The sequence below is a fragment of the Etheostoma spectabile genome, chromosome 11 (genome assembly GCF_008692095.1).
Source record: "Etheostoma spectabile isolate EspeVRDwgs_2016 chromosome 11, UIUC_Espe_1.0, whole genome shotgun sequence".
Classification (NCBI taxonomy): domain Eukaryota; kingdom Metazoa; phylum Chordata; class Actinopteri; order Perciformes; family Percidae; genus Etheostoma; species Etheostoma spectabile.
In genome coordinates, this window is record NC_045743.1 from 7601815 (window position 1) to 7625504 (window position 23690).

Genomic DNA, 23690 nt, shown 5'->3' on the forward strand with positions numbered 1-23690 from the left:
TCTTTATGCTTTAAAATATAATTAGAATCACTCTTGTGTTTTGTGCACAAACTGTGTACTCCACACAGCTTGAAATAAACCACAGCCTGGGGAGTTTACAAAGCACAATCATCCATTACACATGTGACCTATAATTACAGTTTGTAGCAGTATTAGTCAGCCGGTCCGGTGTGGTCACTAAACTGCTGAGGCACCGTGATACAGTGGGGCTAATTAAACCTCACGTGAGCATGCGCGGAAGAACTACTTGCAGTTAGTTCTAGTTGCATGTTCGCAACGTTTTTTTAGTTTTGCATGATCAAACACAAAATGCTAGTTTTAAGCCCTCTAATAAGTTGAAAATCAACATGGTAGTTTCTACTTTCACAAAGTCTGCCATGGTAGAAACTAGGTCTAACTAGGTTGCTGCCACAATCTAAAAAATATGGCATCAACTGATTCCGAATTGAGAACCTATTTTTAATAAGATAAAAAGCCACTTTCTAACACAGTGCATCCAGTGTCACCACATGTATCTTAAAAAACGTGCCATTTGTTGTTTGTTTTTCTTAGCTCCACACAGAGTCATGTCAGGCCTTGGGAACTTGTCAGATATTCAGTTTGTAGTCACTTTAGAAAGGCTGAGCGCAGTCTCTGGGGAATTGCTCCAGTCTCCCCATCTCCCCCACCCCATGTCACCAGCCAGGAACAAAGCCGCCATAGTCAATTCTCCTAATTTCACTGCAGCCTGTCGAAATCCTGTTCTCCTTTTCTCCTTCTCTTCAACAAGTACTTTATGCTGGGATCAGTCAGGTCTGAGTCGCCCACAAAAACCTGAGGCTCTTGCTTCATCGTCTTTCAGCACTGAGTTTGACACTCCCCAACTCCCTGCCATTCAGGCGCTTGCACCATGCAATTTGTTTCCATTTGTCAAACAGCAGTATCTATCACAAAAGAAAATGCTGGCACAACAAAATTTGTGAAAAACATTGTCTCCTCAACCCAAAATGGCCTTGAGACTACTTATTTATTGGCCTGTAACAAAACAACCTTTAACAATTTACACCACTTCCGTGGAAGATACTAGTTATATTATTTTTCTCTCAACTGACAGTGAAACAGCTTTAACTGAATAGGATGTTATCTCATCCTCAAATCAGCACCAACGTATCACTCCTCTCTTAACGTGTGGATGGGCTAAATGCTATGGTGTGAATGCACCATTTCATTCACTACCTCTACATTGTGCTGACTCTTATTTAGCGTTTTATTTCATTGGCATTAAACGTCATTGTGTGGACAGGAAGGTTTCTCAGACATTTATTTATTAAAGCTACATCAGCACTATGTTGACGGCATTGCTATTTGCACACCTATTCAGATATGTCTTAAAATGGATCCATTATTGGGCAACATAGGAATGTATCTGGTTAATAATACTTATTGTGCAAACTTTTTTGTCGCCATTCTTGTGTTGGCTGTTATCGAGGGGAGAGCAGAGAGGATATATGCTGACTGATGTAGATAGTGCCATGAGTATTCCTATTGTGGCAGTTGCCGTGTGGTGCAGTCCCTGATAGGGTTTCGAATGCTGTCAATGATGTGTCAGGTGCATTAGCACCTTGGAGACCCCTCCAGCTGCTGTGTGCCTGTGTCTCTCTGGGCCCTGGCCGCCAGCCTGACACCCGACACAAAGTAATCACAGATCACAGCGTTTAATCACTGAAACAAGCACTCCAGAGGACCTCTCTGTCAATATCCAACTCTCTCATTATCTGTTTGGATTGCACATCCACACTGTCAGATAAACAGAGTGGAAAATTAAGATTAAAAATATGGTAATTTCATTTCAGGCAGCAGGCTCCTCTCACTGGCCCATTATGCTATTGATTACCTCTGAATTCAATTTCTCTTTTCAATGTAAACTTTAATCTATTTGCAGGCCAACAATTCAACTCCCAAGGGGCTATTTGAGAGTAAGTAACCATTTAATATGATGCTGGCTGAAGATTCACTGGCTTTAATGAATTGTGTAAATCACTCAGCTTTTAAAGGAACTGATGTCCTGCAGTTCACAACCCAAATCTGTGCCTGGTTAAATACAGCCTTTTATAGCAAGCTAAATGTTTGGTGACAGACATCTCTCAATGTGTAATCACCAGCTTTTCTCTTTTCTGTATGAAGGCGAATTAGAGTTATTTTCTAATTGAGCTGGTGATGACACAATTACATTTTAAATGGGACTTAATCATCAATATTGCACTATGAGAATGCCAAAATGAGAGTAAATAGCTACACCACATGACTACTCCACCATGAAAATGAATTTAAAAATCACTTGACTCAACAAGATAATCACTAGGTTGTTCTCCTTAACCACATACTAATTTGTAGCATCTTGGTCAAGACCAGTTGTGACCACTGCCCTAAAGCAAACACACCATTCAAACATCTGATGAGCAACAGCGGGAGGAATTGGTTAGTGAGTCAATGTAATATCAGACAAGACAGTGTTTTAAACGCAAAATGAAGACAGTACTGAAACATTCAAGAAATACTGTTTTATTATATATAGTAATTAGAATTTTTACTTCATCTACATTATAAGTGATCATTTGTCTTACTTATTTATGACTAAACAACTACAAAGTGCATCTCCCTAAAATATTACCTATAAAAAAAACTACACAAAGATTTAGACAATGTAAATAAATATAGAGCTATTACAAGTCATCCAAATTGCATGTCAGTTCTGCTTTTAAAGCCACAACAACCCATTTATCAAAAATAAAGAGAGAATGTTGATATTACTGGGAATCATTTTTCAGAAGCAATACATGTTTCTTGGTGTTTGTCATTATCATTGCCAGTACATGACATGTTACCTTTAAACTTTACTGTTCTTTCCAGACAAGAGCTGAGGTAGACATAAAACCACTATCGTCAAAGTGCTAGGAGACTACTTAATTAAAACAGTGCAATTACAAAAAAACATCAATAGTCTGATTAAGGCACAATAATTATTGAAAACATCGCTCCCTGTCTCCTGTGGTTCTCCTTGTCTTTTCAAGCATTTTCCAAATAATGAAAAGATCTTAGTCCAACCAAACAATGTTTGCTTTAAAGGAATATTTTAAGCCACCAATAATTCCTTGCACCAGGATAAACACATCCAATATCTGCAGTTTTTTTTAGTACTAGTGCAAACTGAAGCTACCCAAGAGGCCAGAACATGCATACATAAACATAACACGATGTAATCAATTAACAGCCATGCAGTAATATGATGTCAATAAAGGCACACCCTGGTGAAAGATTTGGTCAGTGATGATGAACGTGACGGCCACAGCAAATTTCCAAACTGTCAAAGAGACGTCTCAAAGACAGCACAGATGTCCTTGGCACAGTGCATGTCTGTCACTCGCTTTTTGTTCATGTAAACCTGGAAGTGCATCAGGGAAACAGTGTCACAGAACACAAGCACACAGTACAATCTAAGCAACAATCTGTTAAGGTGTGATTCATGACAGATCCAGTCAGAGCTGGGTGAAGGGATTTGTCACTTGCTGAAGCATGCAAAAGTGGCTTATTTAGCTCTGTGAAATTCACAGGAAAAATATTGGAGATAGTGATTGAAATGACTTGTTTCAATTGAATTTATTTTTACCTGTGTGTTTACTTAAACACTACAATACAGTGTCTTCAAAATACTTGATTTCTTAACACAAAGAGGCTTGACAGACTATTTCAATAACAGTAAGTTTGAGAAAGAGGCAAAACAGGTGAAAACAAGTTGGCCTCAGCCAGAAATATACCTCTACTCTGGAATTCTCTTTCAACATGGACAAAGGTACCAGAGGTTGATATCAGATTATTGAATGTATTTAAACCTTGACTGACAACTATAGAAACCTGACACACAACATGTGGACCATCTCAGTATTTAATAAGTGGTGCTAGACAGTTATGGATGCTGCAGTAATCTGATCTAAGGAGAGCATCCTACAATAAAGAAAGGAAAATGTAAGGGCTTGAACAATGTCACTACCAATCCGCCAGTGTGCAGGGTAAGACGATACCAAATAATACCACAGTGTGCTGAGTCTTTGAAATCAGTATTTTACTCATTTCACTCCTCTGGCTGAGGAGATACAGTTCTGCTGATAAATTTGTGCGAGGGACAGAGAGAAAATAAAATGATGCCCACTTTTTCTTATTTCACAAAGACCTGTTTGAAGTTGCAATATGGTATCTGTAGTCCCAGACAGATGCACATAAAATGGAATTGAACAATGAATAGCCGGCTCTTATCTGTTCAGTGTCTGAAGGGGAAATACATCACAAATGAATTTCACAGGGGAAAAATATGGACATTCTCTATTACAGTAATCCCCATAGAAAGTTTATCCCAAATCACGATGAAGTTAAACCCAATATTTCCAAATAGATATAGCGCAAAGAAAGCTGCTTTTCTAGAATCATCTCTAAAATGATCTCAACATTACATTATGAGAAAAAAGATTATATGGAGAGTTTTTTTTGATAAAATCAGTGGATGTAAATCTATCAAAGGGGACAATTTCTCTCTTAAAATTAATGTTATGGTGTTGCAATGCTCAAAGTAAGCACTTTAGATTAAAATGGTAATCAAGTGTCTTTGCATTGTCAGGGTAATGCACATCTTCTTTTGCTTAAGTGTATCATTTTAGGGGTGAGCAATGAAGTCTGGAGTTAAAGGGAGAGTCTGGGATTAGTGTGCCACGGCTGGACTCTATTTAGTGATAGCCCCTTACTAGGACAAAGATGGGTGTTTACCTGTTTGGCTGCATACAGCAGTGAGGTGGCCTCGGCTCTGCCTGTCTGTTGGACCATCTGGTAAAAGAGCCCTTCCTGGTTCTGGAGCAGCACATATGGCTCGTCGTATTCCTGGATCCTGCCAGCATCCAAAACCTGCAATCACACATACAATGCTGGGTGTGTGTGTGTGTCAGCGCCTGTATACTTTACTTTAGGGAAAACTGACATTTCAGCTGTTTCGCTGCTGAGTGATGCATGCAGACAGTGCAGTATGAATGGAGAAACAGTAGTTCTCTGCACATAGGAACCATCCATTTATTGTGACTCATGCAACAGCAAACACTGGTGTTTGTTTGTGCTCGACAGGGCCATGGACAATGAGCGTAGCCTGTTAGCAGTGTGACAGTCTAGCGCGCTGACTCTGACAGACTGAAGATCAGTGATTTATCCATGTATTTATCCTGGCATTTCAGCGGCTTAAGGGTGGTCCTCAGTAAAATCCAACAATCACACCATTAAGACATTTTAGAAAATTACCATCATTTCTGTGTCATCACATGCCATAGAAACCACACAAAGAACAGTGCCAATTCAAGCAGTTTGGAAAAGACAAAAATTATATCACAGACAAATTTTAACAAGCTCAGTCCCCTTGCAGGTGTAATTAGCAGTTTGTTATGGCTAAAGGCCACTTTCAGCGATGGTTTAGTAGGAAAGGGAGACTTCTGCTGTTGCTGTCATAATCGACAAGATACTAGGAGATGGAGTTTGTATGAAAAATAGTCTGCATCTCAATATGGCACAGCTTAATATTTTGAAGAGACAATTCAGGTGGGCCAAAATCTAGTTCCCTTTGAGTGTGCAACAATCTGGGGGCTTTTAACACAAGTGTAGGTGTGAAACAGTCCCCGCTGTGTGATTTTTGGCTTTTCTCAGCAACCCTCTCAGTGTCTGGGCAGCCACCAGGTCATGCCCTGTCCTCCATAGACGCTTAACAAATGCTGCCACAAATGGCACTAATTGGCACCTCTGCAGGCAGTAGCAAGAAAGGGCCAAAGATCAAGTGGCCCGGGTGCAAGCTCAATGAGAAAGAATGCTGTGAGGGAGAAATCAGGCCAGCTGTTGCAAAATCAAGCGAGTGAATAAAAACTGTAAAGATTGTGAAGCAGGCTCACTGCAAAGAATGAAAGAGGTGTTCGTAAGCTTTGAACCTCAGGTGTGTTTGACGCACCACAGCAGAAGTGAATATGAGATGCATGTTTCTGCGGGTTGTGGGAAGCAAAGTTTTTCGATTTAAGTATTCAATATTTAGATTTGGGAGCAGTGATCACTGGCCTATCTGCACCCAGCGCAACACGTGCAAAGCCCGACGCATGTGCCTTGCTATTTTAAGACCGTCCAGCGCCCACGTTGTTTAAATAGCAAATGCACCTGCGCCATGGCCGTGATGGTCTTACGTGGAGGTGTGTTCAGTGAATCTTGCGTATTGTTATCTGAGGTAGCGAGAAGAGATTGCGCCATTGACCAACAAAACCTGGTCTAAAGTCAATAGTGCAGCATTCCGCTGTTATTTTAACAGTGCATCATTAAAATAGTTCTAAACTCGTGGACAGCGCAACCCTAGGTGCACACACAGCAGCATACAAACATGCAAAAAAAATAAAAATAGAAATAAAATGACATTTTGAAATAGTATTATCATATGATCTGCCTGTGCGCACTCTCCTTACGCACAAGCAGATCAGTCTCTTCTCTCCTTCCGGCTCAGCAAATCCGCCATCATAATAGCAATGCGTCAAGATACAAACGAGCCTGACTTTTAAAGGGAATGTGAGATGACACTCTGATTGGTTTATTGCATGTTACGCCCAAAACACACCTATGATTAATTAAGCCAAAAAGTACGATCCTTTTGAACCACGCGGCCAGACCTATTTTTTTCCCGCCATCAAAATAGCAAAAGTGGATTTGGACACGCCCTAAACGCACTTAGATCGTTAAATAGGGTCCTCTGTGCGTGAATTGGTCAAATTAGAGTCTGTTGACCATCACCCATCAAGAGTCCATCACCAAAAAGACTCTTGTCCTGAAGGATTGCAGAAGTATGTTAACGTTAAAAGGACAATAGCTCTCAGGGCTCAGGTACTGTATGTGGTTAATGTCTGACTGAATCACCTCTATCATGAGGTCAGGTACTACCGACTACTACTCTGCAAAATCAGAGAACACCAGTCCAGGTCTTCCCTCCAAGCTACACGAAGTAATGAAATTTGATTCATCACAACATCTACTATGTAATTGTTAAGAGAACTAGATACATTTCTATGGCAGGGTTACTTCACGGTATACTACATATTCTGTACACAATGGAAGCTCAGTTTATTATTGTTGATAAGAAAGAACAAGCTTGTGAAGGAATATCACAAAATGTTAAGACTAAAAGCACCAAACATCTTGCTGGTTATTTGTAGTTTAACCCCATTCTTCTCTCTGTAACTAATAACTGATTACAGAAGGATAGGGGTCTCATTTCAAATACTGACTAAAGTGCTGGGCAATGTAAATTTACTGCATTACTTACCAGTATTCTGTCACTGTCAATGATGGTGTTGAGCCTGTGAGCAATGGTGAGGACGGTACACTCTTGAAACTTGTCCCGGATAGTCTTCTGGATGAGGCTGTCAGTTCTAAAAAGAAGCAGGGAACACAACACCTCAGCACCACAAAAAACCTCTTCCTTTAGACCCTTGGGCAGGGATTTTTACCAGTGAACAATGGCTCATCAGCAGCAAGGTATGTGCAGCAAGGCATAAGGCATAAAAAGGGATAGCAGAGCTCTTTAAGATAACAAAGACAAGTATTATTTGCATTTAAAAGTCATGCTAAAGGTGTCATTCTTACACCGTATTATTAGTTAATATTTTTATGTTAATAGTTTTTTATATTCATTGGCTGTTTACTGCAGTGAGGCTCTGATCAATCCACTCCTGTGAATAGTAGACTAATGATAAGCAGACTGCAATAGGTCTGCTCTAATGCACCCCCCTACAGTGTGCAGTATAGACGACAAGTGTAAAAACTGTGCATCTTTTCATGAGGCTTCACTTACACATACGCGCTATTGATTTATTTGCAAAATGGCTTGAACAGAAGTATTGTTTAAGGAATGATTTCAGTTTGTATAACAATTGTGGTGCTACAATTTCATTAAACCTAGCTTAAAGATACCCATCTAAAAGGAACACTTGTTCACAGTTAACGCACTACATGTGGAAAGGACTGTTCAAACATTGTTGTAAAATCTTTTACTTGTAGACTTGAGTGTCCCCTGACCTTGGGTCCACATTGGCTGTGGCTTCATCAATGATCAGGATGTGGTTTTTCCGAAGGATGGCCCTGGCCAGACACACCAGCTGCCTCTGGCCCACACTGAAGTTAGAGCCGGACTCAGTCAGCATAGTCTCCAGCTTATTGGGCAGGTCCTCCACCACGGCCTTCATCTGCACCTGCAGAGAGGGAGAGCAGAGTCCAACCCTTCATTACCCCTTCATAAAGCCTTCCTGCAGGGATGCCTTTAAAGAGCTATCCAAACACACCCATTAACCGCCTGGCACAATGCAGGGCCAGGTCCACTGATGACCTTGGCCAGTGCTCTCTTGTGGCCAGCCTCTAGCTTTAATCCAGGCCACCAAACCCATTCAGAGGCAGGACCAGGAGCTGAAGCCCTTCACTGTGGGGGGAGCCTTCATCCTGGTTGGCCTGACTGTCCAAACACATCTCCCCCAGCACTTTCAATGGTTCCCAGTTACAAGCCGCACATTGAGCTGGGCCCCATGGCCCTAATGGGATTTCCCCCCATGACTTGTGGCGAGCAGGGAGGCTGAATGGCAGCATTGTACAGAGGGACAGAGGGATCCCCCCCTGGGTTGGCGAGGGGGAATCATTCAGAGCCACGCTGGAGTACCTCTTGGAGTGCATTCCACAGGTCCTCATCTGTGTGCTGCCTGAAAGGGTCCAGATTCTTCCTCATGGTGCCAGTGAAGAGAACTGGGTCCTGTGGATAGATGGATATAGAAAGAGAAGGCCGTGGCCAGTTAAGATAATGACAAAGGGAAGATGTATGAAAGGGTTAAGACAAGCTTTATAAAGCGCCGTTAGGCAATGTTTGAGGGGAAGATGTTCACAAAGGGCTTGCTCCACTCAGAATCACTATTCAATGCTCTGGCCAGCTATGCTTCAATAACTTGATCTTTTTACTTTGAAAACCAGAGCTTGTGCGCTGGTAATGGTGGATAATAACTGTATGACATTGTCTGAATATATAATATGGCACAAAAACATCTAGTCACTGTTACCATCCAAGACTTTTAATACAGTAGCTGTATTAGAAATGATAATCCATAAATGTAAGTAACAGCTTTCCTCTGTCAAACGCACAGGCATCTGTCATGAGGGGTTATCGCATCAGTTGACTACCCTCATGAAAAGGACAGCCTCAGATCTCAGACAGCTAGTATGTCCAAGAGATATGTATTTATGGTGAGCCACACACCTGGATATAGGTTCAGCCGCACAGCCATCTTTAAGAGAGTAAATAAAGCTCTTTATAATAATGCCAATGTACGAGCCAACAAGTCCACAGGCACTGTTCCAACATGCCACTCAGTTTGTGGTAAACCTAATAAACAGGAGAAAGCCGCCATCTCATCGTGTCAGGTCAGATATGTATTCATAAATTCTGCTCCAATGTTGAAGTGATTTACTGAACACTTGCTAGGACTCTCCCAGGTTGCCATACAGAGACTGTACAGAGCTGCTGTAGATAAGCATTTTATATGGCTTTTTTTCTATACCAGTGAACAAATACAGCTGTGCTTTCCTTTGAAACATAACACTGAATTTAAGACACTTAAAACTATCACAGCAACAGAGGTGACGCAGAGCAGCAAGCAACTGCCCAAAACAAAAACTGATAGACTTTATCTGTATCCTCATCACAGTCCAAGCAATTTCATAAATCTAGTTTACTCAAGATATGAATCTAATCCAAATCGAGATAGGAATTGTTCACCTGGCAAATGTAAGATTAGACCAGGAGCAAGAGTAAAGTACACAATGGGCTTAAAAGGCTAAGTGTCCTGCATTAAGGTTACAGTACTTTGTGTATGTGACTCACTGTCCACGCCTTCATCTTTGCTCACTTACAGGTCAGCTTCACAGTGATGGAACAGCATGCACTCAGGTATGTAAGCACAGAGATGTGTGCAGTGTACACACATACAACACATACTCCTGAAATACAAAATTATGTCTCAACAAACCTCCATCTAGGTCAGAAGGCTCAGGACTAACTGCTCAATTTTCATCCAGAAGAAATAGAGCTTTCAGGACTTCATCCCTGCTGCTACCTGTTTCTTAGAAAATGTTCCATCTCTTTATTTCCAATGAGCTTTTCCTTCTGTCACCAAAAATCCCGCCTTGTCATTAAGCCAGCTGAAGTCCCAATTCAAACTAGTTTTGTGACACACTTTAATTGAGGATTCAATGTTAGGTCGGAAAAACTGCTTTCAAGCACAGCTTTCCATAGACCGATTATGTGCTCCACCAATTCTAAGCCCTCTGTTTGCTACAGAAATCATTTTTTTACTAAGTAATTCCTGAGAATTCAATAGAAACAGAAATGGATCCTTTTTTTAATGCCATATGCTAATAAAAGCTTATCATAATCAAATCGGGGGGGGGCAATAATGAAACTCCTCACTGGCAATGTATAGTATACATATCAAACTCAAAATTACACATGAAAAAAAATGGCAACTAGCAATTTTTCCATGTGAAAGGCTGACTTTATCACTGTATCTCTTACGTCTAGCAGGAGAATAAAAAGGCTTTCAGATGGATTTGTGTAAATCCAAGATTCACTCTATATACGATTGTAAAACTAAGAGAATGCCACAGAAACTCTACTGGTAAGACATTATAAAAATGCCATCCAGTATGTGACACAGATGGGCGCGCAGTTAAAGTTCTAACTCGTAACCTGCCACTTTGTGCAAGTCTCTCCCTCTAGGAGAGAAAGAGTAAACAAAATCACATCAAACACACATCACATCCATCTTAAACTAGTTTGGATGAGGGAGTAAAACTTTATCTAAAGTAGTAGCAATGCCAGAAACCTATCAAATCCACAGAAAAGCATTAATGAAACTGTTTTTGGGCATCTTGGCTGCACCCTAGAAATGTTTGAGTCTTGGGCTAAGTGACGGTGTACAAGGGGACTCTGACTGTGAGGATGGGGGAAGACTTCTTCTAAGCAGCTTTCCCATGTTTGGGGGGTAGAGGGCTAATCCTCTGTCAGGGATGGGGAACTGCTCTCTTCACAGTACAGGCCGTGGGAGTCTTCTCCCCTCCCTCCACTCTGCTGACACTCACCCGCAGGCTGGCATTTTCTTAATGCCGTATCAGTTTCAACAAGCGGAAATAAAGTTAAACTGTCTCAAGGCATCTGTTTGTCTCACTTTCAGAAATCCCCTGAGAGACGACTGTAAATTTCCTGACTTGTTTTAGTTTTTTAAAAGCTAGTATTTTTTTAAAAGCACCAAGGTGTCTGTTATCAATGTTCATCTACCATTTCTCATTATTGAGAAATCAAAAGAAGTACAGAAGAAGTCAAAGCAAAAGTTCAGCAGTTTTAGAAAAGGACAACATCATTACCCACAACATCCTGTAATATGTTGAAACTTGAGTGCTGTTCTAATTTATGATGATACCTAATATTTTAATTAGATTTACACATTAGTTACTGTATGCAGTTTTAGGTAGAGAGACAACAGCTGAGACTTAGGACAATTTAAAAGGGCACCTGTGGGATGATGGACATTTTCTGACGCAGGGTGTGCAGACCGATCTCAGAAGTCAGAAATCCATCAATCGTTATTCGTCCCTCAGGTTCTGCCAGTCGGAACAAGGCAGAGATCAGCGAGCTTTTACCAGCACCAGTGCGTCCAACAATGCCAACCTACAGTTGAGAAATGAGAACTATTTTAAGATGTGTAAAGATAATATATTTCCATGCTCCTTCAGGCTATTATTAATTCCTGTGCCTATCGTGTCATGTTATCAAGGGAACGTAAGTACAGTGTATTGTGTGGCGACAAAAAGAGATTGACGTCAAACGTTATATTCTACAACAAGCAGGTATAACAAATCTCTTTTTTGACAGTAATCACATGGTTTTGGCAGATAGTGGAGAAAATACCGGATTATTAAAGAATGTTTAAACGTTTTAATGTTTGAAGCCTCTGTTGAACATTTATTAGTCACATTTCAAATTAAACCTGTATCTTGGATGTATAATTATATAAGCTTATTCACATGGCATCGGGGGAACTCATCTTGTTGCCCTCACCTGCATAATTTTGTGTTGGACCTTATGCTTGTTTAGGATTCATGACAGCTATTTTAAAGTGTGCTATATTCTATAAAAGTGATCATTTCATAGTCCGACAGTTACACGCATTGCATATGCCAACATCACCTTTACGCATTTGCTACATAGTCAAGGAGGACACGGAGGATTAAAAAAAAACATGATGGATGCTTCAGAAAAGGTAATTATCTTCACTCAAGGTTCTGCGCACGAAAGTCGCCGAACAACAACAATATCTAAACACAGCCATGCTGAGAAATACAGTGTTTGTTAAACTGATAGTCTTAAGCTTTATATCAACTAATTTGGCAATGGCTTGAATGTAAGGGATGTTAATTAATATACAAAAGTTATGCACTAAAGCTTTAACTACCCATCTTTTTGTATTTGTGTATTATATGTACTGTACAAGCCACCAAATAAGGATGTTAGAGTACAAAGGCTGCTTTCAGACTGACAGTAGCTACAGCTACAGCTTACCTTCCCAGTTGTATAATGTTTTGAGTATTATAAACCACCACCTGTGTTGCTTTGGGCAGCTGCCTTCAAATTAACAGATCTGTTACTCAAACAGGTCTCCAAGATGGTATTGAATGTCTCACTAATAGCCTACTTTAATTACAAAACTACAATTACAACATTTACAGACTGATGTTTATAGGTTATAATGTTTACCTTTTTACCCTAAACTGTCTTATTTTAGCATGTTAGCATGCTAATATTTGCTCATTTGCGCTAAACACAAAGTACATCTGTGGCTGATGGGAATATCAATAGTGTTGCAGGTATTTGGTTATAAACTAAATCTTGGACGTATATGACCTGAAAATGGTACTAGATGTAGATGAACTACTAAACTTCATCCTCTGTGTCTAGTCGAAAAGCGGGGTCACCTACTTGCAGGTAGATAGCCAAATGCTGCTAATGGAATTAATTTTAAAGTACTTAAATGCTGACAGCAGTGTGCTCTGCATCAGCAGATTGAGCAGGTTGAGGACCTTTTGCTTATCCCTTTGTTAGTAATATGCAACTTGTATTTTTTTGTCTACAGTATATTTGCATAACATCTTTTCATACATTCTGTGCAATGTCTCCACACCCAAAAACTACAAACAATATGTATTCCAGATAAACGAAGACTTTCATTTCATGATCCCTTTCCATTATGCTGCCTTGTTCTTCAATAGTAATGATCCATACTCATATTAGCGATAGACCCATTTCATGGCAGACATCTTGACCTGTCAATTCAGAAATAGCACAGGTTTAAATAACATGATGGCTCCATTCCATTTAGTGGCCCTATAGCCATGTCAGTGAGGGAGCATGCACAATATTGGAGCCCTGGAGCTGGCTCCCCTAAATGGGTCAATATGAAAGGATGTTGACTGCTATTACGTCACTATACGAACCCAGAGATTTAACTGTCCATCCACCTTCTTTGCATTATAAGAACACCACACTAGCTACTTCCTGATTGGCAGTAAATGGAAACAAAAAGGTAATTTTAAGCTATTGAAACTAATGACCAAAAATGTCTGTTTTTCTTGAATGCATTTGAAACAGCGTTTAGTATGGATCAGTCAGACTTTCCTTGACTTTCCTTAAAAAAAGCTGTCACATTACCTTTCCATCTTATTTCAGACAAAAGATTGTCAACGTTAATTTTAGAAACCATCATGTGCAGTTGGTATTTAGCATAATTAAATGTAAAAGTGAGGACTGTGCATCATTGATTTTGTCTTGTAGACGAGTAATATGCTCTTACTAAGCTATTTCTCTCTAGACAATGGGTGTTATTCTTGTAGTGAGTTGTAAGTGATTATATGTTTATGTACAGTATGTGACTGTAGTGAAGGCCAGAGTGAAAGGACTGTGTACTGTAGGTGGTTGGTGTCCTTGTGAAAGGGTGTCAGGGGAACTGTCAGGATGCACAAAGCCTTTCCCCCCCCATGGCATGTGGCAGAAATCCCTCCCATGGGCTGTCAGAGCCAGGGCCTCCACACTTATCAACCCATCCATTGTGAAATCAGCCGCCCTGGCCAACCATAGCCATGCAAAATACACCCCCTGCATTAAACACAATTTCAATCATCCTCAACCATCTTCCTCTGCTTCCCTCACTCACCTCCCTCACCCCTCTCACTCGGCCTCTCCTCTCTCTTATAGCGAATAAACAGTTGTTACCGTCAGGTAGCTCAAAATGCAAATTGGGAACAAATGGATCCACTTGAACAGTCTTAATTACATGATATGTATTCCATGAATCACAAATGGTATAGTCCTGAAGATTCAGCAGTACAATATGGTGTCCCTTTAATAATTGATTTGAAAATAATGCCACATAAAAAAAGAATCACATCACGCCTTCTACACTAGCTGCATATCAACCTAAGTCACAGGCTGTGCACACCAGTAAGCATGCACAGGTGGGAATGAAGACAAGAACCTTTTCTCTGGATGTGAAGCCGACAGTCAGATTCTTTAGGACCAAGCGCTCACTGGCACTGTAAGAGAAGTTGACTCTGTCAAAAGTGATGGAGCCTGCCTCGGGCCAATCATGCGGAGGCTGTTTGTCCGTCTCCCAGGGTGCTTCACTCTCCAGCTCGGCATACTCAACCACTCTCTCCACTGATGTCATCTACAGGCAGTGTTTTCCGCAGAACATGTAAAAGTACAGAATACTAATGCTGTGACAGATTTCAGATTTATACATTTTGCTCTTTTGATCACTTTTGAACACATTTGAAAATGACATAACTTCAGCTTTAGTAAACCTAAAGTTATTTTGAACATAAAACAGCAAACATGACACGTCCTACTAGTATTTCTAATTTGACCATCGCAAACAATAATCTAACCAGTGAATTAACAGTCAATTTGTGTTTTAACCACTATACATTACACCCCCAACCGGCGCGTCAGACACCGCCTACCAAGAGCCTGGGTCTGTCCAAGGTTTCTTCCTAAAAGGGAGTTTTTCCTTGCCACTGTTGCACCAAATACTTGCCTCTTGCGGAAATTAATAGAATTGTTGGGTCCTTGTAAATTATATTGTTTTCTATACCTACTCTATCTGTAAAGTGTCTTAAGATAACTCTAGTTATGAATTGATACTATAAATAAAATTGAATTGAACTTCCATAAAGTTGGCGGACCACAGACAGCACGTAAAAACAAAGCAGCGGATGCAGAAATGTCCACTTTTAGTCTAAAGAATGAGTCAAAAAACACTGGATCTTAAATTTCCCACAATGCAACTCAATAGTGTCTTTCATTAGACCCTCGGTGACGGTCGCACATGCTGCCACACAATTGATTTCAATGTCAGTAATTCTCTTGCACGCACCTTAGTGTTCCAAGTTGACACATACGTTAATTTTCTCCTCACTGAGTTTGTTGACCTTACGCACATATATCAGCAAACAGATAAATAATGACACATAGATTTTGTTTATTACATAATAGTATTGTTGGCAGTAAATTCATTTCTATGTGTAATGCACGCATTTAGTTAACTTCTGTACAGTCACACTTTAGTTTGACTTTAAATAACATGCCCTTGAGTCATTCTAATTTCTGTTTCTATTTCTTTCAGCTACCAGTGCTGAGGTGGCGTGCTGCTGCTGGTTATTGGAACATCTCGACAGGCCTGGGAAAAAGATGTGCCCACCAATGCAGAGTTATTAAATACAGGAAGTGGCCAATCAGATTGTACCCACCACATCATGGGGCTATGGGATTTCTAGTTTTAGAGATTTTGTTTATTTTTTTATAAGACTCTATTAGTGTGTTGATGCTGAGTTAAGTTCTGTTAGTTGACCTATTTTATGTGCACAGAACTTTGTTAAATATTTTGTGAATTGTTTGTTTCATTTTTGGTAAATAAAAGCCTCTTTCATGAATAGGTTTAGTAAGTGTTCAAATGTAAATGTTCTCACCATGTTCTCGATCTCTGCACTCTGTCGGACTCCCCACTGGAACATGCCTGTCAGTGTCATTGAATAAGATAAAGCCAGACCCACTGCCCCTGGTTCCAGTCCTGTAATATCAGAAAAAAGTAAACATACGGTGACGCAGTCATGAGTTTATTGCATGGTTTCACTAATAAAGTCTTTGATGTCAATAATGTGTCACATGTTTTATCCAAATCCCATACAGTACCATCCCCCAGGTAAAGGCAGCCAAAAGCAGTGATGGTGACAAAAATCGAGCAGATTCCATCAAGACGTACAGCAAACCAGCGAGAAGTAGTCAGGAATAGGAACCAAGCCTCTGTTAACAAACACACAGATACGATAACACATGTAATCTCTACTGTCTAAATATAACTAATATTAACAAGATAACATTAGTCTAAATGGCTTTGAATGTGAGTGATATAAAGTTAATATCTGTAACTAAAAAAAAAATCTTTTTAAAGCTCACCTGAGTGAAGATCTTGATATCCATCAAACATTTGCTGAAACCTCTGCTGAACCTTGAAGGCACGGATGGTGCTCAAGCCTTGGAGAGAGGAAGAAAGGTGGGAGAAAACGGGACTCCGAGCTAAACGAAAAAAAATGCACCACATCTATTAGCAAACGTGCATCTGTAAAATCAGCTATCCATACATTCAACAATGACATTTTTCAACACAAATGCATTCCTTATAGTATACTTTGGACAGTTTTGAAAAGTTTTTACCCCAACATGTTTGCTTTTATGTATAATACTGTTTTAAGGCCGTGACACACTCACCCGATAACCGGCCGTCAGACAGTCTGGCGAGATCAGTGACACCCGTCTGTTTGCCGTGTTCCGTGTTGTCATCCGTCGGAGGGGCTGGCGGCCCTCATTTTGGCTGACCTGACATGCTCGGTCGGAAGGCAGCCACTGCCGGCAGTCGGACTAAAATGACCAATGGGATTGGTGGAGTGCTAACCCGGAAATGACGAGCGGGATGTGCGTGAATAGAGCCTCTCAAATTCTGACAAAAATCTTTTAAACTGACCTTTTTCGATCTGAAATGAAGACAGATTCAGCAACTGCATGGCCTATTTCTCGCTTTAAATGTTTTCAGAAACATGTTTCGGTGAACTATTCTAGTAAAATATGACATCATATTTGGAAAAGCCGCCATGACAGTCTGGCTTTAAATTTTCTGGAATTTCCGGAGAAACCAGACCCACGTAACACGTTCGTTCAATCAGCTGTCGTTGGCAGTCGGCATCGCTTCGGTGTGTTCTGAGGCATTTTTTGGGCCAACAATCAGCCATCGGGTTAGTGTGTCAGGGCCCTTAAACTTTTAGATTATATATTTTTAAATACACTTTTTTTAAGTAAGTCATAATCTACTTGACTATTTGTTAGGCTTACAAAACCAGAGACAAAACCTAAATGTTTCCTCTGGCCTTTTTACTACAACATTTGTTCTTTAAGATGATGGAACCTGTTCAATGTGCATTTGGGCGCTCAGCCCAGAATAAAAAAAAAAAGAGGAACTAAAGCCTTCAGTGGCCTAGTCAGGCCCACTTGGCATTTTTCCCCATTGTATGTGATGTCATGAACTCCCGTCTTGTAAGGAAACTGCGTGTGGCCGAGCAATAGGCCACGGCCACCTTTAGCCTTTATGATTATGACCATGGCTTTTTTCAATCGTCTATTAGCATTTCTGTGGTCTGCTTTTGTCTCTCACCACAAATGGACATGCCCACCCCACCACCCAAATAAAATAAAAATTACTGGTAGACTCCAGGCGTTTTATGTCTCTGGAGGTCTGCAGGAAGTAGCATCGCAGAAACAGGAAGACAGCAAGAAGTGGAGCAACAGGAATAAGGATCCAGGGGATGATGACGGCAGCTACTGCAATCACTCCAATGACTTGGAGAAATACCTGGGACAGAAAGAGAAATAGAAAGGGGCACAATATTAAGCAAACAGCAACATAGTTGAAAGCTTCACTGCTACTGTGTGGGCTACCACCAGGGCAGTGAGGCCTATTTCTTGAGGCTAAACAAGAGGAACTATTTCAGCTGTATTTGTGTGAGACCATTACAGACCTACAGAAAGGTAACAGCAGGTTGTGGGACTTAGGTTATGTGACTCACAGTGTGAAAGGAAACCGACCACAGTGCTAATTCTCACTTAGTAGCAGGTGAGAATTTACCACTTGGCCACTGCAGCTCATATCCCTGGCTCCCCTGGGCTTTCCCTTCAACACTTCTGGCCGGTAAGCTGCCCTGGCAGAGCAGCCAGCCAACAGGCATAGCCACAGTGACTGGCAGAGGGCTCTGGGAACCACACTGTGGGTTTATGATACATCACACTCAGACCACACAACCCTCAACAACACTGTGACTCATCACCCGTGTTAATGGCTCTGTGACACATCTAGACCAGGATACCAGAGCTGCCTAAACAGGATTGGAGGCAATGAGTCTGACGACACCAACGCACCCACCACAGTGTTTAGAATCTGGTAGAGTATCATTGTGGTTAAATAAAATGCTTTCACCATTTCACATCTGTGGTAGTTGTTATGTATTCATATTATGCATTTTATACTTCTCCACTGCCTTCGATTTTTAAATTTTTTTATTTCTACTTTTATTTAAATAGAGTGCAGTGGTACAATTTTACATTTTATGTTGAACTTTTTACGTTGAACGTTTTATACTGCTTTATACTTCTACTTTACTAGAATTCAGAGGGAACAATTGTACTTTTTTAATTCCACAACATTTGACAGTTACTTTTCAGACAAACTTTATTAAAAAAACATATGGACAACTTTATTAGATACAATACATTGCTAAAGACTAAAGCAGTGGTTCCAAACTTAGTTTGTAACTCCTGACAAAAAAGCAGTTGAAATGTTTCAGATGTCTATGAGGAGACACATGTCCCTCCCAACATTTTGAGTGCTTTCATTTAAATAACTGCTTGGGGTTCACAGAAAAGTCACAAAAAAAAGAATTAAAATGCATGCAGCAGATCTTAGTTTTTTCTTCTTTCCTACACCTGTTATCTCATGATCCCTAAGCTAACTTTTAATGGAGTGTGCGGCAAAATATTGATACTTTCAATCAAGTAAATAGTGTGAATACTTCTTCCACCACTGAATCCTGTTTCTTCTTCTGAAAGGTATACTGTGTTACATATTTCATATTTGATTGATAGATGATAAAACTGAAATCTTAAACCCTGAAATTAGACACATCCTAAGAAATGATTCCTATGACGTGGAGATTAGGATCGTACTGTTACCTTCAGTGGTCTCAGACTAGCCCAGAGAGATGAAAATTTAATTTAGCACCTTAATTACGGATGTTATCTGCCACTTAAGCACACATTTAAGCATGATCACTTTTAGTGTAGTTTCATGATGAAAAGCTACACAATTCCATTTGCAGTTCAGATAAGAGGGTATTACTAGTCTAACCATTGCTGTAGTGGAGCCCACGCAATCAAACAGTGAGTGGAAGCTACTGAGCACAACTGATCCCAAGAATTTCACAGTACATAAGTTTCAATCTTAGCCTTGATGGAAGGCTACCAGACTGCAAAGTGAGATGGTGGCACACAAGCCATTACTGCATGTTATCCAGCCTTCCCCTAAGGGGATCAAGCTTTAACTGAACAAATGTCTTATCAAATATACTGTTTTTCTTTCACCCTCCTGCTGCTGATTGGAGACACAGCGACAACGCTCATTCATGTCTGCCGATTGGTTTATTTAAATTCTAATTGGGCCCATTTTAGTCAGGGGCCACGAAGGTCCAGGACAGACTTATCTGACAGTGGGGTCATCAGAAGCAACAGAGGAGGAACAGGAACAATTAGATAGGAGTCTTGCCTCCTCCTGCTCCCTAGGGCCCGCTGTCGCCAAGGCAATGTTTGATGTGATCCATTTGCGTGGTCTGGCGCTTATCATGTCAGCATCAGGAACACCGTGGCCCCCCACCCACACTACACACAGATGACTCAGATAAGTGATCCTACAAGCACACACCTCACCCCCTCGGACCACATCCATATCTCCTATGAAACCACACAGGAACAGAAAACTCCCAAAGCCACATCCCGCTGCACATAAAAGTGGATAAAAGGATGAAAGGTTTTGTAAACAAACAGTTTAAATAAAGAATTACCGCTAATTGCTCTTTAGCAAGAAAAGAAAGCTACCGCACGCATGTGATTCAGTCATTCAGGCAAACTGGGCGCACTGCTGTGTCCAAAGACCATTGAGATCTCTGCTGACCCTTATTGCTTTATTTTCTCAATGATTCTATCAGCTCTTTGATGTCTAAATAAATGCAGAAAATTGAAGTTAATTGCTGTATTTGTGCTCAGCAATGATAGTGACTGTTGTTCCGCAGCAGAATATAAACACTTGCCTTTAATTAAATATCCCTCCGGACATAAGGAATCAGTATGCTTTTTACAACCCCCTTTTCATCCTCCCTTTATTTACTGACAGTGTGCAATATTTGCCACTGGGAAAAAAAGTGCAAACAAAACAGGAAATGAGTGGAAAGCATGGCAAACAAATTTCCTCAAAAGAAGTCCTCTGTCATTGCTGGAATTTTTTTTCACTCCACACTTTTCCTTGACAGAGGGCCACAATAAGTTGCAAGGGTCAGTGGTACTGAAACAAAACAGGGCTGTTCCACTCAGGATCTGGAACAATAGAAGTGACCCAATCCATTCTACTCTGTCTTTGGATTTATTTTAGCATTAAATGCCCAGATGCTATGGCCTTTCTTTGGGAGAAATGACTATGGACACCTCTTTCACATTTTCCCTTTCGGGGCCATTTTCACTTCATAAAGCTGCAGTCAATGTGTTTTGTGTGTGGTGAGGAGGGTCTGACACATACTATGGTGGTCTCAGTCACTGTCTACATTGGAGGCTCAAGTAGTCCTAGGATTAGGCCTTTGTGTGTTGTGAAAAGGTAAAAGAAGTCACTTATTTGGGCTCAGTCAAGCTGCAGATTTCCAAGCCCATTTTGGAAATAAGAGAAAGGCTTTGAAATGCGGTCTCGCTCACTCACTCTCTCTCTCCCTCTCTCTCTCTACTATAAATCACTTGTGTCCAGCAAATTCATTCACTCAGTCATTGCTTCTTTCACTTTCACTTGAAAACAATACAAAACATTTTCAAATGTGTAAGAAAACAGCAATTCACAAATACAAAAGTAACTCACAGAAAGCACAAGAATGCATTATCTTTCGTCATATTGACTCTTTGTTATGTAAGTTCCCAGACTCAAAGGACCCCGGGCCTGGCTTGTATGTCTGAGTCAGAGCAGCTAAGGTGCTGGACCGCATCATCATGGGAGACCACACATACACACACTGAAATAAAAGCTTTTGCTGGCCAATGCTCGCCATCGAATGACTATGTGTGGTATTGCTAAGTGGCCAGTTAGGCACACCAATAAGCACACACACAATGCTGTTTTCTGGTTTATTTATAAATTCATCTGACAAACCTTTAGGCACTTTACTGTGTCACTGGTATTTTTTTTTCAACTTGTGCAAGAAGACAATGGCACTGTCATAAAACAATGCTCAAGAGGGATTTATGGCGCAGCCTTAATATTTCCACACAGGACCATCTCTTGTATTTCTCAGTATAACCTGTGGAACGCCTGGAGCCAGTGCATTCTTCACTTCTTCTGTCACCAGTGTGGTAAAGAAGGAGAGAAAGCCGGTGAAATCCCATCCTTTAGCACTCACGGTTACGTCAGCAGTTCTTATATACCACAAAGCCACTGAGAGGCCTGACACACAATGTGCCACAATATACAGACTCCCAAAACGATCCACCCTCCAGTGTTTTTAGACAATAGCCATCTTTGCTATGTGTTTGTATGTGTATTCTGTGCTGGGTTTCTGTATGCTTACCACACACATGCACCCTTTTCTCACACCCATGCACCCTTTTATCACACTGACTCCAAACTACTTTCTCTCCCTCCATGTTTTACTGCCGTAATCTACAATTCATGAGCCAGTGTTTATGCGTGTTTATATGCCATTACAATTGGTGAGACCAGGCTAAGACACCTATGAATGAGACCTATGAATGTAGCTATGGACCCGACAGTTAGTGGTGTGATTTGGTCAAGAGCCTTCACACAAAATCTTCCACTGAAAGACCCCTGTACTCACCCCTCATTGTCTTGCCCTCCTCCTCTGCCCCCTCTGTGAAAATAGAGGCAACCCAGGATTTAAAGGTCAAGTCTACACAAAAGCAGACAGTCACCGAAGCCTGAGGTGTTTTTAATTGACATTTCTGTCTTTGTCCCCTGACCATAAAGAGAGAAGAGAAAGAGCCTTTTCCCAAATACACTAAATTACTACTTGATGAGACCTGCAAAGAAAAATAGGGGTCTGGGGTATAACCAGGTTTCCCCAGCTTGAGGGAATCCCCTTGTTAGGTGGGTATGGGGGCAGTGCAGAGGGGCTGTGAAGTGCTTACTCCACCATAAAGGCAGAGGCTCTGGTGCAAATCCCCGCACAGAAGCGGCCTCTCCCCATAGAAAGAGATAAACCAGTTAGGGCATTGTTTATGAAGTTTCACTTTATTCCCTACTGACAACCATTTAAACAATGACTATGGGGAAATGTCCCTCCACGAATGAACAACAATAGTCAGGATCAGCAGCTTTTCTGCATGGCTAATACTTTCATAAAAAGAGTGAAAAACGTCCTTCCTGAAAGCATTAAAGACTGCTTCATGAATGACACCTGCAAACAAGAGCAGAAAGTAGCACAAACAAAAGTGTTCTGTCCAAAGGATGCCACCTTTGTCCACTATCACAATCACATCCCACTTTCTCCTGCAGCGAACAACCATCAGAAATCATGTGCACATAATACAGCCAGTCTATGCTATAGCTAGTCTTATTTTGACAGTTTGCTCTTGAGTTATTAAAAGATATTGTTCACTACAATACAGACACATGGTTTAAATAGTATTGTTTCTTGTATTCCATGATAGTACAGGTAATAACTAATATGGTGGAATAAATAAGTCATACATCGAGTATATATGTGCAATATAAGACTGTTGTTAGTTATGACCTCCACTTTCACTGGTTTCAGTTGGACCTATGTGCCTTCTACAAACTTATTATTTTACTCCAGCCATTATTCACCTTATTATCAAAATGAGGGAAACTATGGCAGACAAAAAGGCTTTGTGCATATGATCCTTTGTGCTTTCAGCATTTAAGATGGCTTTTGTCTACTGTGAGATGGGTATCTGCCACAAACATCACTCAGGCATTGTGGAGGGGGGATTCGTTTTCAGCATGGCTTTGTTCCATTCTTTAACCCTAACCAAAGAGCCACGCCTGCTCCTCTACCTCAAATTGTGCAGTGAACATTCCCTTCTTTGTGGTGCTAGGTGCATGAGCTGGCTCATCTCTGCAGGCTTTCGTGGGAGATGGCTGTCATGGTGGCATGGTGGCATTTGGTAACCTAACCTGGTTATG

The 23690-nt window shown here is 40.8% G+C and overlaps 1 protein-coding gene across 3 annotated transcripts in view; it reads right to left on the reverse strand.

Moving 5' to 3' along the window:
* Positions 1-2525: 2525 nt before the first annotated feature.
* Positions 2526-23690, reverse strand: part of LOC116698194 (multidrug resistance-associated protein 4) — a 38575-nt gene continuing 17410 nt past the window's right edge. For 2 of the 3 annotated variants that reach the window (XM_032529993.1, XM_032529994.1), the window contains 11 exons: positions 17930-18080; positions 16634-16753; positions 16370-16480; positions 16147-16247; positions 14655-14846; positions 11639-11794; positions 8741-8830; positions 8110-8282; positions 7358-7463; positions 4795-4929; positions 2526-3421 (listed from right to left, as the gene is read on the reverse strand). In XM_032529993.1, coding sequence (XP_032385884.1) covers positions 3344-3421; positions 4795-4929; positions 7358-7463; positions 8110-8282; positions 8741-8830; positions 11639-11794; positions 14655-14846; positions 16147-16247; positions 16370-16480; positions 16634-16753; positions 17930-18080 — 1413 coding nt within the window. In that variant the 3' untranslated portion in view covers positions 2526-3343. Of the gene's footprint in view, positions 3422-4794; positions 4930-7357; positions 7464-8109; positions 8283-8740; positions 8831-11638; positions 11795-13314; positions 13447-14654; positions 14847-16146; positions 16248-16369; positions 16481-16633; positions 16754-17929; positions 18081-23690 lie in introns of those variants that run through there. The other variant, XM_032529995.1, reaches the window with a different exon arrangement.